At 34.7% G+C, this 16,408-nt stretch overlaps 1 protein-coding gene across 2 annotated transcripts in view; it reads left to right on the top strand.

Annotated features, from left to right (window-relative positions):
- The window catches only part of SYT10 (synaptotagmin 10), a gene marked incomplete at both ends in the record, with an annotated part of 33,882 nt that extends 17,853 nt beyond the window's left edge, over positions 1 to 16,029 (top strand). For both annotated transcript variants that reach the window (XM_084291358.1, XM_084291357.1), the window contains 5 exons: positions 540 to 1,104; positions 12,662 to 12,782; positions 13,135 to 13,306; positions 14,703 to 14,832; positions 15,958 to 16,029. In XM_084291358.1, the coding sequence (XP_084147484.1) occupies positions 540 to 1,104; positions 12,662 to 12,782; positions 13,135 to 13,306; positions 14,703 to 14,832; positions 15,958 to 16,029 (1,060 nt within the window). The remainder of the gene's footprint in view (positions 1 to 539; positions 1,105 to 12,661; positions 12,783 to 13,134; positions 13,307 to 14,702; positions 14,833 to 15,957) is intronic.
- Positions 16,030 to 16,408: the final 379 nt, after the last annotated feature.

The following is a 16,408-nucleotide window of genomic DNA, read 5'->3' as shown; positions in this document are numbered from 1 at the left end:
TTAAAATGTTGTATGATGGCAAAGCACTATGTTGAAAACCTCCAAACAAAGCTTTGCATGGCCTTTTCAGGCCTTTCACAGTAATCAGTGTTAAGCATGGTAAACATTTAATTGAAAAACAGCCAATGAATGCCTCCAAACAACAGGAAGGAAGTCTGTTGTCTGTAGGTGATTTATTTTTTTTCTTCCTGGCTACATTTTGTCCATGCAATAGCACAGTGGGATCAAGTAATGCTGGAACTGTAAAGTTGTTCTATGAAAGAACCTGAATGCAGTTTCAGCTGCATAGCTTGAAAATGAGGTGATAAATATATGTATTGCCAGGACACTGGGTGTCTCTCAGGTCAAGAATTTCGTTCTGAATGATCATTTCCTCTCAAAGATGTTTTAACACTTGTAAAACATTTGGGGGATTGTTTTAAAATTATTTTAAAGATACAAACCCTTATTAATTTAGTCTTCTTGATGTATTTTCTATTTAGTAATAGCCAGGTCTTTTCTGGAGATAACTATGGCTCATTTTGTGTGTGTGTGTGCAGGCACAATTCTTTCAGGAGGCACTTGCCAAGACAGATGCAAGTGTCCAGTGTTGATTTTAACATGGGGACAGATCCAATTTTACAAAGGGGAGAGACAACAACCAGCATTGGGAGAATAAAACCAGAACTCTACAAACAGAAGTCTGTGGATTCTGATGGGCAACAAGAAGATGTGAAAACATGTGGAAAACTTAATTTCACTCTCCGGTATGATTACGAGAATGAACTTCTGGCTGTCACAATTATCAAAGCCTTAGATCTGCCTGCTAAAGACTTCACAGGAACATCCGACCCCTACGTTAAGATATATCTGCTTCCAGATAGGAAAAAGAAGTTTCAGACACGAGTTCACAGAAAGACATTAAATCCTGTCTTTGATGAAACCTTTCAGTTTCCTGTAGCCTATGATCAACTCAGCAACAGGAAATTGCATTTCAGTGTTTATGATTTTGACAGATTTTCTAGACATGACATGATTGGGGAAGTAATTCTTGATAACCTTTTTGAAGTCTCAGATCTCTCCAGGGAAGCCAATGTATGGAAAGACATCCACTGTGCCACCACAGTAAGTAATGTGTTACCATTACCAAAACCATTAATGTGATATTTTCATTTTTTCTTTTGTAGTTCATGGCAGAGCATCTTGTTTATCATCAGCAGATTCTGGAAGAAAAAAAAAAAAAAAGTCAATATTTTCCTTTAAGCACAGAGAATAAGATGCTTAGGAAGCTAGAAAATTTAATTACTAAAAAAATCTTCTGAGAACATACCATCATCCTCATGGCTCACTGTACAAGTGTGCATTAGGTTTATTAAATAAATAGTACATCACAGAAAGTCACTGCTTAACAAGAGCTATTAACATTTTCCTGGCAGGAAAATACCCTGTCCTTCAAAGTAACCATCTATTAAAGAGTAGAGCCTGTTCTGCACTTGTTAGCACATTTTCATGGGGTTGGGATCCTGTGAGAGACGTAAGAAGCTCAAAATTCTTGAAGTTTAAAATGCTCTTTGCAGGCTGCCCTTTGCCTAGGGTCCCCTAGTAGATGTATCTGTGTTGCTGCTGGTTGCTAGCAAAACTCAAGAGACACAGGGAAGGAAAGTTAGGAAAGAGAAATTGTTATTTTGCTGTTGTTGTAAGCAAGAAAAGGAGGTCTGTGCAATTCACTCATAGAACAGATGACAAGCTACCATCAGGAAAAACACAAGTGTCCAACCACTATCTTTGTTAACACAGAAATCCAAACTCATCTTCCCTAGCTAGAATTTGAGAAGAAGGGGGAAACAAGTGTTTTTTGTTTGTTTGTTTTCTTTGTTTGTTTTGTTTTTTAAACTATGCTATTTATGTAGAAAAATTTCCCATCCATTTTTCTGTAGAGATAACCAAAACAGTTTGTCATGCATGTCCTTAAGCATGAGCTGGACTGCCATCTATAGAGTAGCAGGGATGAACAGAGGACAGAGAAGTACTAGACACTGCTTCAATGACAGAAGCTTCACACCACTCTTTTGATAGAGCCAGAGGCTTCCTATGCTTCTTTTCCCAAATATTTTCATGCTGTGCGTACCTGCTGGACAGGGAAATTTAGGTCTGCATGACCAGGAAGACAAAGAGGACTTGGATTTGCTCACCAGTATGAGTATGAGCAATATGTTTCCTGAGAGAGAAGTACAAGAGAGTTATGGTCTCATAATGAGGGCAGTTTTCAGAATTTTGTGAATTCTGGAAAATATTTATTTTAACTGTGGGGTTTACCAAACTGGCCTGAACAGCCTGCGGCACACGTCCAGAAAACCACAACTATGTACACTTTATTTGATGAAGCTCAGATATAAGGAAAAATTAAGAACTATATTCCCAACCTTTAAAATTAAATCTGTGTTTAGGGTCTTGGATTACTTGGATTAATGGAATAATACCCCAGTAACATTATATATATATAAAATATATATATATATATATACAGGCATATGTATGAGATCTTTAGCTGACAACTAGAACAATTTCAGTAAGTTAGAATACCTGGATTGTTCATCACTGGTTTTAAGCAAATTGAAATTCCATACCAGATGATGCTGTGGGGAGGGATGCTGATAAACATCTGGCTTGCTAATCTTGGCACTGAATTCTAAACCAAGTTTCTTCATCACTAAGGGTTGGAACATTCAGCTATAGTGCTTAGTTCATTCTGTGTTGCTTTTTTTTAGTGTTTATGAAATTTAGGAGAAAGCATTTAGTTTTTGGATTTCAGCCTTTTGGGCTGAATAAGTTGTCCTCACCTAAACCATTAACAATAAACACACAAAAAAATAGGAAATATATTCTAGTATTCAATGACTGCTTACTTTCACAAGCCTTACCTTATTCTCAGCTAACTGTGTAAGAAACTGATTTGTTTGATTTTCCCTGTGAAAATGAAACCCTCCTATAAGGTGTCCTGTTATTATATGTGCAATGTGTTGCCTTGTGTTTTACTTCAGTTGGTTCATGTCGATTAAAATTTGCTTACTAATAATTCCAACACTTCAGAAACTGTAAAATGAGGGAGCCAATCCTGCACAGCAATAAACAGTGCATAAGATGTTAATCAGTAGGGAATTATAGAGTTACATACCAGATCTAAAGTTTACCAGTGTCACTCACTAGCAGTAGCACTTGCCAGAGTCAGTAGAACTTGGGTCAAGCTTTGAAAAATATGACTCAGATAGTTTTGCAATTAGTGAGAAATAACTGTACTCCAGGAACACATGCTTTGGTGTTCATAAAGAACATATAACAAATAAATAAATAAATGAAGTGGTTGTATTAGCAGGAAGGTCCATACTTACACTGTATAGCATAGGAACCAAGATGCCAATATGCAAATACATTTCTCTCACTCTTTTTCCTTCATCACCTCTGCTCTGTTTTCCTGTATGTTGTATGAAGTTTCCAGCCTTACTGTTCAGACATGCTTTCCATACCTAATGGTTTACTCATACAGTTGCTAAATGATAAGTGGTAGAAAACAGGAAAAAGTAAGAGCTCAAAGAGCTCAAAACTTAAAAGAGCTCAAAACTTAAAATACAACACAGAAGTGGCCTCTCCTCAGCTTTGAGTCTTTTATGTCTATTCCATAGTCAAGGATTTTCTGTTGAGAAGTTAGAAACTGGTTGAATCCTGTTACTATTACCTACTTGGAAAGAATCTGATTTTATGACACAAGGTTCTACAGTATAGGAGTTGAAGAGATTTACAGATTTACCAAGGAAATGAACTGTAAAATTTTGCCAGTAAAAGACATTACCACAGTAGATCAGATTCTCCATTATGTAAAGACTGTCACTAGTTAAGAGCATTTTTAAAGGTTTTGCTTGCAAGGATTTTTTTATTTGGTACAGGAAATACAAAACCAAGGGAAGATCAGACTGGATGGTTGCATTGAGTTTTTTTGGCCATAAAACCAATGAATCTGTGGGAAACCACAATTTGAATCTTTTTTCTTTTTTCTTTTTTCTTTTTTTTCTTTTTTCATTTGAAATGATTTTACAAGTGCAGGATTGGTCCCTCACATACTCATTTTTACACTTATAGTTTACAATTGTTGATGTTTATTCATCTTTTGTAGTTTGTATTTTCTTCATTTAATTTTTCATTCATATCGTTGTTTCTCTGTTACACGTTCTGTTGGAAACCTGTAGCTGTTGTATAATATGTAGCATGTACCTGTTATAAGTGCTAACGCATTTTCATTTTTAATGTTTATTTACCAAGATAAATTTGGTGTAAAATTGATTGTGAAAAAATAAGTATCCCAAATATCTGATGATATTAACATCCCCAATTTTTGCTTATAACTGGGTGGTTGAACTTTCAATAAATAATCCATCATTTACTTTTGTTTGTTTGATTGATTAATAAAAAGACAAACCAGAGGCAGCCTTGGACTACCTGCAGAGGTTGTTTAGTATATTGGAATACTGCAGTTCTTAAAACACTGTAGGAGATTAGTTCATAGCATCAAAAGCAAACAATATTACATGAACTATTTAGTCAAAATATCTGTAGTGTTTTTGCAAAGTGCTTGTGAGCTTCATGTATATTTCTGAGGTTTGTCACTATCAATACTTACTGCATACTTAAAAAACAAAACAACCAAAAAAAAAAACAACAAAAAAAAAACATTAATTTGAATTGATAACAATCATTTAAGTGCAAATATTCAGTACTGTAAAATCACTCAGACAAAAATTCCCCCTCTTGCTATGATCTAACACTTTCTGGATTTAAAAGTGTATTAGCTTCTGATTATTCTTTTAATCTTGATAGATTGCTTTGGAAATCCCTGCCTCTAACACCATTGACCAAAATATTGGTGGAAAGTAAAGGTATTCTGTGAACTCCGTTAGTGTAACCAATTATATGACACTGCAATTGGATTAAAAATTTAATAGAACTCAACATTTAGATGAAAGCCACTTCCAGGATAATGGTCATCTCCTGGGGATGTTAGTCATGGAGATGTCACATATTTGTAGCCTCTTGAATTATCTCATGTAGATGGATGGAACTTGATTACTACTTCATTTCTAGCACCAAACATTACAGTGCTTCATTTTTCCCATTTGTGAAGTGGGATGTTAGTAAAAGGTTATGTAAGGATACAGACTTCATATAATGCACATGAAGAGTGACTACTACTTCTAAAGCACTTGGAATATAAATGAATAACATTGTTGGAAAAGACAGAAATGTTTAGGTAACTTAAAAACAAACAAACAAACAAAAATAGTAACATTTGTCTCAGTAGATCTATCTCAAACACTCGCCAGTGTAGGACGTCGCACAGGTAATCCTATTTGACGTTGACTTTTGTTATGAAGAGACATTGAGAGATTCTTCTGATTCAAACAAAATCAAACAAAAATTAAGCCTACCTCTGCAGTCCATCTAGAGCAATTGCAGCCATTGTCTTTGATTAGTTTTCCTCATAGTTCCTCATCAAAATGGGTTTACACTATTGTTTCTGGAAATGTCCATAAAAGCCATGAAACAATGTTAAACGTAAAAAAGTAAAGGCCCCCTAATATTAGAGATATTTGGATTTATCATCTCTATAATGGGAACAGACCCCCAATAACCAAGAATAGGTGGCACTTGTCATTTCCAATCAATGATGATGATATAAAGGTGATCCATGTGATCACCTGCTGCTGAGTACATGAGACAATATTCTGGGGCAGTTTTTACAAGAAAAGTGTTTAGGTTTTTCATTTAGGTTTGGGACTGCCTTAGGTTTGGGTGATAACAAAAAAAGACAATAGAGAAAGGGCAAGTTTCTTTCTAGTTACTGAAAGCAGGGAAGGCTTTGATTATTGTTAAATGATTGAATTATTGAACAAATTGAATTGAATGAATTATTGAATTAATATTAGTTTGAAACAACAAATTATTTGAATATTCTGTTTTGCTGGAGGCAAACTGCTACTTTCGGTTCTACCTTAAAAGTAGGAAATATCAGATGAATTAAAAATATGATTTCCTCAAGGAAAATTAATATTTCTGTGTCTAGGTGGTACATGGTAGCTATGCTAAAGTGTTCAGCTTGATGTTCTGCTGATGATCACTCTATGCCCTAAGCACTCTATGAGTTTCTCGCTGCAAATATTCTCTTTGTAATCAATGCATTGCTGCTTCAGAAGTGCATCTCTGTATTTGAAGCCACTTAGTTATTGTTTCATTCACATGCCAATAGATGCCACGGTTAGGTTACATAAGCATCTCTGTCCCCAGCTGTTCTGAAGCAGGAATGGGCTTCCTTGGTGTCTGGCAAAATGAAACTACCCCCATACCACACAAGGCAGATGGCTATGTACAAAGGGGATGACAAAAGAAGCATGCAGGAGGTTTCCTGGTCTCCTGTTGAGAGTATTCAGCCTGCTGGCCCCAGCCTGCTGTCTCAGGGAGTCCTCTCTGCAATCAGGACCACAATCAGCAGCTGCACTTACCCAGAGCAATCAGGATGTCAGGCTAAAACAAGATTTAGGCCTCCAGAAGCAGTAGACGCAGTCATTATGAAGCAACAGGCCCCAGTGTCTCCAGACCATCTTCCACAGGGGCAAGAACAAACACAAATCTGATTGATTTATTTCCCAGGAGAACAGCTCAATCAATAAGAGGTGTTGGGAAGAAGAGTTGAATTTGATATGCAAAGACTAACAGGAGAGGGAGATAAATATTAGCTGTGGGGACAAGATTTCCAAAGTGAAATCCCTTTGAGAGATAGGAGAATTCCCTGTATTATTGAGCTTCAGGTAGGTAACTTTTGACAACGTCTGTGATAATATAAATACCATCAAAGTCAAAATGCACAGATGAGAAAACAAATTGTTAGAGCTCTGTACTCTTCTCTTCTATCATTCTTCTAATTCTTGATCTACACCTCAAAAGCAGAAATGTCTTAATACATTAAGCTTTGCTGATTCTCTGAGGGGACAAGCCCCTCTTTGGTTTTTTTGTTTGTTTGTTTTTTTTTTTTCATTCAACCCCTAACATTTAGCTTTATCTTTTATTTCACCCCTGATTCTTGAACATTGAGGTCATGCAAAGATAGCTTTTGTTGGAAATAATAAATTTCATTTTGGGAAATTATCTTTCTGCAGTATTCAAAAAATCCAAGTTTGTTGTTTTGTTTTTTTTTTTCTTAATTGCATACTAAACAGAAAGACAGTCCTCACTGTGACTGAACAGCTAAGAGTCTAGAAATGCAAATGCCTAAATGACTTATTTCACATCTAGTAAATGATTGTTAGTACAATTGCTCATTCAACATACAGTAAGAAAATTAAAAGAGAAAATGTGCAAATCATTTATTTAGGAATTAATTGCAAAATAAATTCATGTCACTGTAAGGATTTTCACTATTTTACTTTCTCATGTAATCATTAAAACATCATTTAAACTACAATTATTAGGAAAGTAGTTCTAGATAATAAAATTGAGATTAAGAATTAATTTATTAACTTGGATTATGATAATTGGAATGAAAATGAAACTACCCAGAATGGTTTTTAGGAAATTAGATTTCTAGTGCAGTATTAATTAAGCAAATAATTCATATTTTAACAACATAAATTAATGACACTCTAGTACCAATAAAAGTATAAAATATTTTGAGTTCCAGTAACATTCACATAGATCACTGAGTTGTTTTAAGATTTTATTTAAATTGCAAAATTTGAAAAAGGGAAAGGCATAAAACAAACATCAGTTAAACAAATGGCTAGAGTACGTTTTTCTTCAAAATTTGATGCAAAAATTACACTGTATTTCATGTATCAGCTCTCTGTCAACTTTTCTCTCCTGCTAGCACATGAAACCAGCAAAGACCTTGGAGGAACACTGTACGAGTTATCTCACTTTCAACTTAATCAGTAAATAATTTTTCCCATTCAATTCAGAATTATGGGTGGTGATATATGAGAAGAAACTTCCTTGAATGTTAAAGGTTGAATTACTAACTTCCTCACTGAATTTGCAGATATTCTTAGCTGAAAGTTCTCTCTGATTGAATTCAATGGCAACTGGAAACATTAATCAGAGTGAGAAACAGGAAAACTTTCTCCAGCAACAATAGTTCTAAAAACTTGATCAAAATAATTTATGTCCCCATTCAAGGGCTTCAAAATTCTTACACCCCTTCACTGTTTATCCATATTTTGAACATGGAGCATTTCCACAGAAATGCTGCTACTGCCTCTACAGGATTAAGTGTGAAGGTGAGACCACTGTTCTCCAGTAAGTCTGATTAAAAAAAAAAAAAAAAAAAAAAAAAAAAAAAGAATAATTATTTTTTGTCTGATTTTGCCAACCCCTGGACTGATATCCCAAAACCTCATAGAGCAACGTATGCATACAGATCCTTGGCAACTGATTAGTGTATCCATTTAGGTTTGGTTTCTTGTGTGGGACAAGAATTACACTATTCAAAGAATCTGTGTTCTATAGCTAAAAAAAAATCAAATTCATCTCAGTAGCTGACATACACATTTGAAGTCTGTGTTTTCTCTGTTTTATTTTGTTCTAGTGTTGCTGTACCAGAAAAATGAATTGGACAGTGAAGTAGATTGGGAACCATAAAAATAACTGAAGCTGGTATAGCACTTACCACCATTCCAGTTCCTTAGTTCTGTATGATGGCTTTTGTACACAAAAGGGAAATAAATGAAGAAGAGAGAGACATTACAAACAAATGCTTATTTTTGTCTTAGTGCAGCTATGCTAGTGTGTTGTTTTTTGTTTTTTGTTTTTTTGATTGTTTGTTTGGTTTTTGTTGTTGTTTGGATCATTATAAGCATCTGTAAAGTTGGCTGTTAATTGAAATCTAAGATTAATTTAAGAAGAAAAAAAATCAAAATAGGCAAAGGAAAGGAAGAATATTTCATGAGTTAGCTAAGTAATGCAAAACTACTCTAACAAAAGTTATATGTGAATATATAGTACATGCAATATAATATGAAGGATAGTTTAAAAAGTGTGTGAGAGGCAGCCTCTGGTTCCAGGTTCATGTTTTCTGAATTGTGCTTTGTTTGAAGTGGAATGCAGTGCAGACATAGTTATTGATGTGGTGATGCCTTGGCTTCCATAGATTTGCTTGTACTGAAGGGTTAATGTCAAATAAGTTGTGTGAACTTATCAAGTGTATTATAAAATGAGAGAAATATGAATTTTCTAAAGCGCTGGGATTCTGAAGTAATTTAAATCCTATTTTTAAATCTCAATTAAAATCAATAATACTCAAGCACCTAGGGTGTTTAAAAATTTTACTCATGATAATCAGGGCAGTAGACAGACTTTCATGAAAAGCTTAAATGCGGAGTTTTACTTTATTCATTATCCAAGTCTGAATCTGTGTTTTCATCTCCAAATATATGAACCACTAACATACAAGTTAAGAAAAATAGAAAACAAAGCTGGTGATGACCCAGCCATTTTATGTGATACCCAGCCTCTGATAGTATTTATTTATATGTGAATAATTTTATCCTCAATTCTTCAAAAGAACTTCAAAAGGAGGTAAGTTACATGGTGTCTACTGCCTAGTGTAGGGTAACTACAAATTTTATTTCTAGCCCTTTGATCTTACAATGTGATGCTCATAAATGTCTTTGACATAGATTATGTTTATCTGAAGTAATATGTATTCTATTCTACTGAAGAATTTATCTATTGTAGAAATGCATATAGCAGCATGTGTTGTTCCACAATGTGAAAATCAGGTATTGCAGGGCAACACGAGCCACTTTTTCTCTAGGCATAGGTCATAGGTGTCAGAAGATTCCTGCATAAATACTGGAATGGTAAAGACAATTTTTCCAACCCATAACTTTTTACTTCAAACTGAGGAGTACCAGAACACAGATTACTGAGCCCTGGTAACCTCAGTGGACAGCCTGCTGTGTGGAGTGAAAACATTCCCCTCATTCATTGTCTAATCGTTATTTTTGCATGAAGGCATCTTTCTTATTAATTTCATGGTCAAACACACTGGGTTTGATTGCAAGGGATTTTCCAAGCTCATATTCAATACAATTTCAGTGCATGGGGATTAGAAAGGAAAGAAAAAGGACCAAGCATAAGCCTCAAATTGTTGCCATTAAGCACTGAGGTTTTCACAGGTTTGCAGAAAACTAAGGTGAGGTAACAATCATAAAGAGTTTTGAAAGTATTTTGAGCAATGTTTTTTTAAAAGCATTTAAGTCACTTTAAATAGCGCTGTTTGTGTTCTTGTTTATAATTTCAGCTCACTCAAACTTTTGAGTGCATATAATTTCTCTCCAGAAAGAGATAATAGAAGACTCAAATTCATACACACCTCTTGGGGGAAAAGACTTTTTCTCTATTCACCTACACAAATCATGTCTCTGAAAGAAGAATTTATACCCCTTAGTCTTTTTCATGTTCTGTCCACTATGTTCTATGATACAATCCATCTTCATCACCTCTCTCAACACAGAACTCACACTTTGAAGTGCTAGATGTGGGGGAACTGTGTTTACTTCTATAACAAAAGAGTGAAATGTATTTCATACACACATATGAGGATCAATGATCAGATTCTGAATTCAGAAAGCAATGTGTTTTAGAAAGCAAACAGAAGCTGTGTTTAAAACAGATTTCAGATGTGACAAAACTGCAAAGTATAATAGAGGACATCTACCACTTCAATAAATGATTGAAAAGAATTACACTTCATTTGTTCAAGTTCTATTTATATTTTCTGAAACAGGAAAGTAAATTTGTTTGCTTTCTGTGTGTGTATTCTGTGGCACAAATTCTTCATTGTGTGTGGCAAAGTAAGGGGTTGGGCAAAGGGAATGCTAAATGCCTGTTCATCCAATGTAAACTGAATGAGCTAAATCATTTTGAAATTCTGAGAAATCTTAACATGTATGAAATTTCCCCTCATAACATGTTAATATATATACCAATCTATTAATTCTCAAAACAGAAACCCAGTAAAATGACTGAACATGTGAACCAACCAGCCAAAAGCCTATATTTTATTAACAGTGCAGCAGAGAATTTAAAGATATTCTAAACCTACATTCTTTGAGCTAGAGTCTGCAAGGCAGGAAAATAAAATAAAATAAAATAAAATAAAATAAAATAAAATAAAATAAAATAAAATAAAATAAAATAAAATAAAATAAAATAAAATAAAATAAAATAAAATAAAAGAGGCACTTGGTTAAGTTCATCAAGAAAGATCTAAAGTACCTACTTCAATTTAGATAAAGCATTAACAAAAAATAAGATAATAAAATATTTCCAGTAAGCAGCTGAAATATGTGAAGAAGTCCCACTCTGTCTCATAACTATGAGCAACATATTTGTCATACACACAATGATTATTTTAGCATGTATCATTTGAAAATATGTCACACTTGTGTTCTGATGCTAGAACAGCTGTACCATAGTAGTAGTTCTGTAGCTGTACCAGTAGTTCTCAAATGCACACTCAGAGTAGTTGCAGATTTGACAGATTTTGAAGATGGAATATTAAAAAATAGGCTTTTTAGTAATGTCAAAAATAGTCTTTTGAGATCAAGCTTGAGAATTGCTGCCTTACTAAACTGACTGCCTTACAAGCTCCTTAAAAACTTTCATTTAAAAATTCTAAATTGTTCTTAATATGTTTTTGTTGTTGTTAGTTATTGTTGTTTGTTTGTGTGTTGGATTTTTGGAGTGGGGGAGAGGTATTTAAAATCTTAAAAGAACAGAAACAATATGGAACATAAGTGATATCTCAACAACTAATCTTGTGTGATATTAAAGAAATCACATGTTCTCCTCATGAGAGAAAAAACAGGAATTGATGGAACCTCTCTTCTTTAGATCACATTCCCCAAATGTTGTAGCATCTGAACTGTATAGCTACATCATTTTGTTTGAATTTGCAGCACATGGTCTCAATAAAGAAATTATCTTTCTGTGAGTATTAAGATCCATATATACCTTATCCATCTTTTCTAGTATACCATCTTCCTTGAAGTTATCCCTTAGACAGGAAAGTTAGAGGTGTTACTCTTTTGCTTTGCTTTTCTTCTGGAACAGAACCCCCAAAACACAATGAAAGCAATAAGGTTGGCAACATTTACAAGTGCTTTCATTTCTTCAAATCTCTGAGGATGAACTTTTCATGTACATACATATGTGCATGCTAAACTGCAAGGAAATGTGTGTCATTTAAATATCCCACTTGATTTCTTTCTACTGGGGATGATGGAATTGGAGTCTTTTCAAGAGTGGGTCTTAACATTCTACATTCATCACCTTTTCCAATGTGAATTCAACACAAATGTATCAGACATCAAGAAAATTTTGACCATATTTTTGATTTAAATTCTCAGTTTGGCAATTCCAGATCCTGTCACTAAAATATTATCCTATTGTTACTCTTTCCATATTTTGTAGAAGTAATTTCTGAATATTCTTGTTTACAATCTCTTTGAATGCATCTGAAGCTGCAAAAAGAAGTCTCTGTGAATGTAAAAGTATTTCTAAAATTTTGCATGATCTGAATTTTGCATTTATTGTTGGCCTTATAGTCAGATAATTAATTATTATTTTTCTTTTTCAGGAAAGCATAGATTTGGGTGAGATCATGTTTTCCCTTTGTTATTTGCCTACCGCTGGGAGAATGACATTAACAGTCATCAAATGTAGAAATCTCAAAGCAATGGATATAACTGGCTCATCAGGTGAATCTACTTCTTTTTTAAATAACAAGGTCAAGTCTATTCAAAAAGTGGATTAATAGCAACTCCTTTTTTGTATGTGTATGTTTAACATGGTTGTGAAAGGAAGCAGTAAGATAGTGGGTATAGCTTCTGTACAGATCTACTTGCTATCTCTGGTATGACACTTAGTACATTTATTCAGAAGCCTATACCTTTCCATTGCATTGACAGCATATTGAAAACATAGTTTTCCAAGGTCACAAAATGTTTGTATTTATGTGTCTTACCAATATGACATACCTACAAAAACACCGCTTAACATGTTTGAAAGACTTTGAGTCCAAGTGCACACAACTGATTATTTGCTACTCAGATCCATACGTCAAAGTGTCACTAATGTGTGAGGGTCGAAGACTGAAAAAGCGGAAAACAACCACGAAGAAGAACACACTCAATCCAGTTTATAACGAGGCCATCATCTTTGATATCCCTCCAGAGAATGTGGATCAGGTCAGCCTCTCCATTGCAGTGATGGACTATGATCGGTAAGCACAGTTTGCTCTCTGGACATTAATCTTCAGTGAGACATTATCTGATCATTGCAAGCAACCAATTTCTACCTCCCTGAACATACAGGTAGCTTCAGTATCACAAAAGACAAAGCCTTCAGACCTTTTCCTGGAGCAGTTTAAAGCTTCCTCAACTTTTAAAGCTCAGTTCATTTTATTTTTGTCATAAATAACTGTGATGAGGAAGAAATGTCTCAGTCTCCTTACCTGCCACTAACATTGGCATTTCTGTCCCCATCTGGTGGCTGGATTATGCAAAAAGTTTGTCAAGTGTGTCTTCTAGTTTAAAAGAGAATGGCAGAATTAGGTGCTTAATTGTCTCATTGAATTAAGGTATAATAAGTCATAATTAATTATTTGGTTGACACAATAAAGAAGCTTCGTAACCTTTGGGTTCAGCCCTCATTGATAATGCTTCCAAGCCTCAACAAATCTGTAACCTCACTGACAATTGAAGAGACTGATGTTTAGAGTAGCACTAAGACTGCAGGTTAAATTAGACAATAATTGACAGCATCATGTCTGAGCCAAGCCTGCATTGTTCAAGGGCTATTAGTAATGAGTTCTTGAGATTGCAAGGCAAATAAACAGTGAAAGTCCAGTTTAGCAACACAAACCTCAGATTATTTTTCCTCAACATCCGGTTTCATTTTTCTCTAACTTGAGTCAGGAAGGTATTCCCATTCAAATATGAAAGGGGTACTGCAGTGCTATTAGGAGGAGGGTAGTACAGCAACTTGTACACCTTCAATGCTCATCAGCTCTTGAGGAAAGTAGGAAATGTTATTCTAAGGCATCTATAAGTGAGGTGCAGAAAATGACCTTCTGGATTCCCTCAACAGGCATGTAGAAATATTAAGGTATAGCCTGTTATGGTTACACCCCTTATCTTTCTCATTTTTGGCTGAAGTTCCAATTACCACAACAGTTAGAGTTAGGAAATGTAGTGTGAAATTATGTCTGAAGCATTTGGAACAGGAAATTTATTCCCTGGAGCAGAAAATTTATTCTTTCACCTTCTTCAGCAACAAAATTTAAATATGCTTTCCTTCTAGATCATTTGGTGTAACATGGTTCTTTTCTGTCTTTGTGTCTTTTGGCCTTTAACCTTTTTATGGCAAAGGTTAAGTCTTCACTGCTATTTTTATGGCTTCTAGAAGCACTCTGGTAGTGGCTGGAGGTTTTTGATGCTGCCATTACAGAACTTCGTATTACTATATTACCACTAAAACTAATATTTGTAATAAATAATAGGAGAACCTTGGGCATGCATTCTCTGCTGCATTAAACCAGTAAATTGAATTATACATCAGATTTTATTAAAACTATTTTTATTTAAAAAAAAAAAATAATCTGTCTCTACGTTTCCCAGAGTAGGGCACAATGAGGTCATTGGGGTATGTCGGACAGGAATTGATGCTGAAGGGCTTGGAAGAGATCATTGGAATGAAATGTTGGCTTACCCACGCAAACCAATAACTCACTGGCATCCACTGGTAGAGGTAAGAAGTAACACAATTCTTTCCTCAGTATTTTAAATGTTTTGTGTTATTTTCTTTCTAACATGTATGTGCTTCTGAGAATCATTAAACTCAGTGCAACATGGGAGTCACTGTCCATCTATCAAGCAGCTATAATATAATTACCTCAATCTAAATCTAGTTTCATGGGTTTACTCTTTATTTAAATTTTCCATTTCAAAAGTTTTCATGATGATACGGCATGATACAACATTGTAATATTAAAACATTTAAAATACCAGAAATTAAGGAGCTTACATCCACTTATAAGAAATCATTTGCAACCATTTCAAAAGCAATCATTTCCTATTCAAAAATATTTAACATTAATAGTTATGTTGCTAAAACATTAACCTGAAACTGGCCTTCTAATTGTGCTAAGTTACGGCAACATAACAGCAGCTACCTCCAGAGTTGCTCAAGCAGACACTGATTGGAAGCTTATTTGCATGCATGGGTGCAATGCATACCTACAAATCCCTGGGCTTAGACTACCTCTTCAGCCTGCTATGGCCACATTTTATGGATTTTCTGTATATAAAATGCTCATTAGCTCTGGGTTTGAAAAGATTCATACTGAAGTCTCAAGAAACAATGGATCCTACTTTCGGACACAGAGGACACACTTTCTAGCCCTCCCCTAAATCAGTCTCTGTAGAAAAATGAGCTGCAGTCCAAAGCAACATGGTCCATTTGGCTTCTCAATCATTTAGCACATGGCTGCACAGCATCTTCAGTAATAGATAGAAGCAAACAAATAAACAAAAAAAAAAAAAAAAAAGGCAACCAACAACAAGGCCTCAGTAGAACATCTGAAAAAGATCAGTGCAAAACTGAGGCCTCTTTTGAGTGGTTTCTTGCTTTCTCTGAATTACTTATGTTTGAAGAAGGAGGTACCCTGGGTGGTTAAACCTACTCCTGTGGAAAGAGTCAGAGATTTTTATGAGGTCACTTTAGGAATTTTCTTACCATTATCAGTTCTGATTAAGAGTTTGATCCAGAAAGGGTCTGGTTGTGACTCAGGTTCTTCTTTGAGGTATTCTCTCATCCTCTGAAATGAGTGTGAGTCATGGACATATTAATGACATTATAACATTTTTCTTGCAGTTACCTGGTCGAGCAACCAGTTTTGACAGCCAGGGATCCTGTTCATCACCAAAACCACCGCTTACACCCTAGGGAACAAGAGTGCATTCATCATGTTCAATGTACAACACTCCTATGTAGCTCACATCTACATGAACAGAAGGTTTGGCTTCTGCTGACGAACTGTATCCATATTTTTGTATTAAAATACATTTTTCCTATTCTGTCTTATATTACAGTTTATAATAATTTCTTATGAGTGAAATTGACTTGAGCTGAATATAATCTTTCTTCATAAAAATTCATTCACCTGTTTTCTCTGGCATATATCCAGTGTCATATCCAAGTATGGTTTTTATATGACCTGTATCTTTGCATAGACAAAGAAATCAGAAAAAAAAAAATCCCTTAAGCAATTCAATATCATTGCATATCATAATGCTTAGTTCTTTTGAGGATAAGCAAATAGTCA

The sequence above is a fragment of the Netta rufina genome (genome assembly GCF_964035555.1).
Source record: "Netta rufina genome assembly, chromosome: 1".
Taxonomy (NCBI): domain Eukaryota; kingdom Metazoa; phylum Chordata; class Aves; order Anseriformes; family Anatidae; genus Netta; species Netta rufina.
Note: the sequence above shows the minus strand (reverse complement) of the source record. Positions and strands in the feature narration are given on the sequence as shown.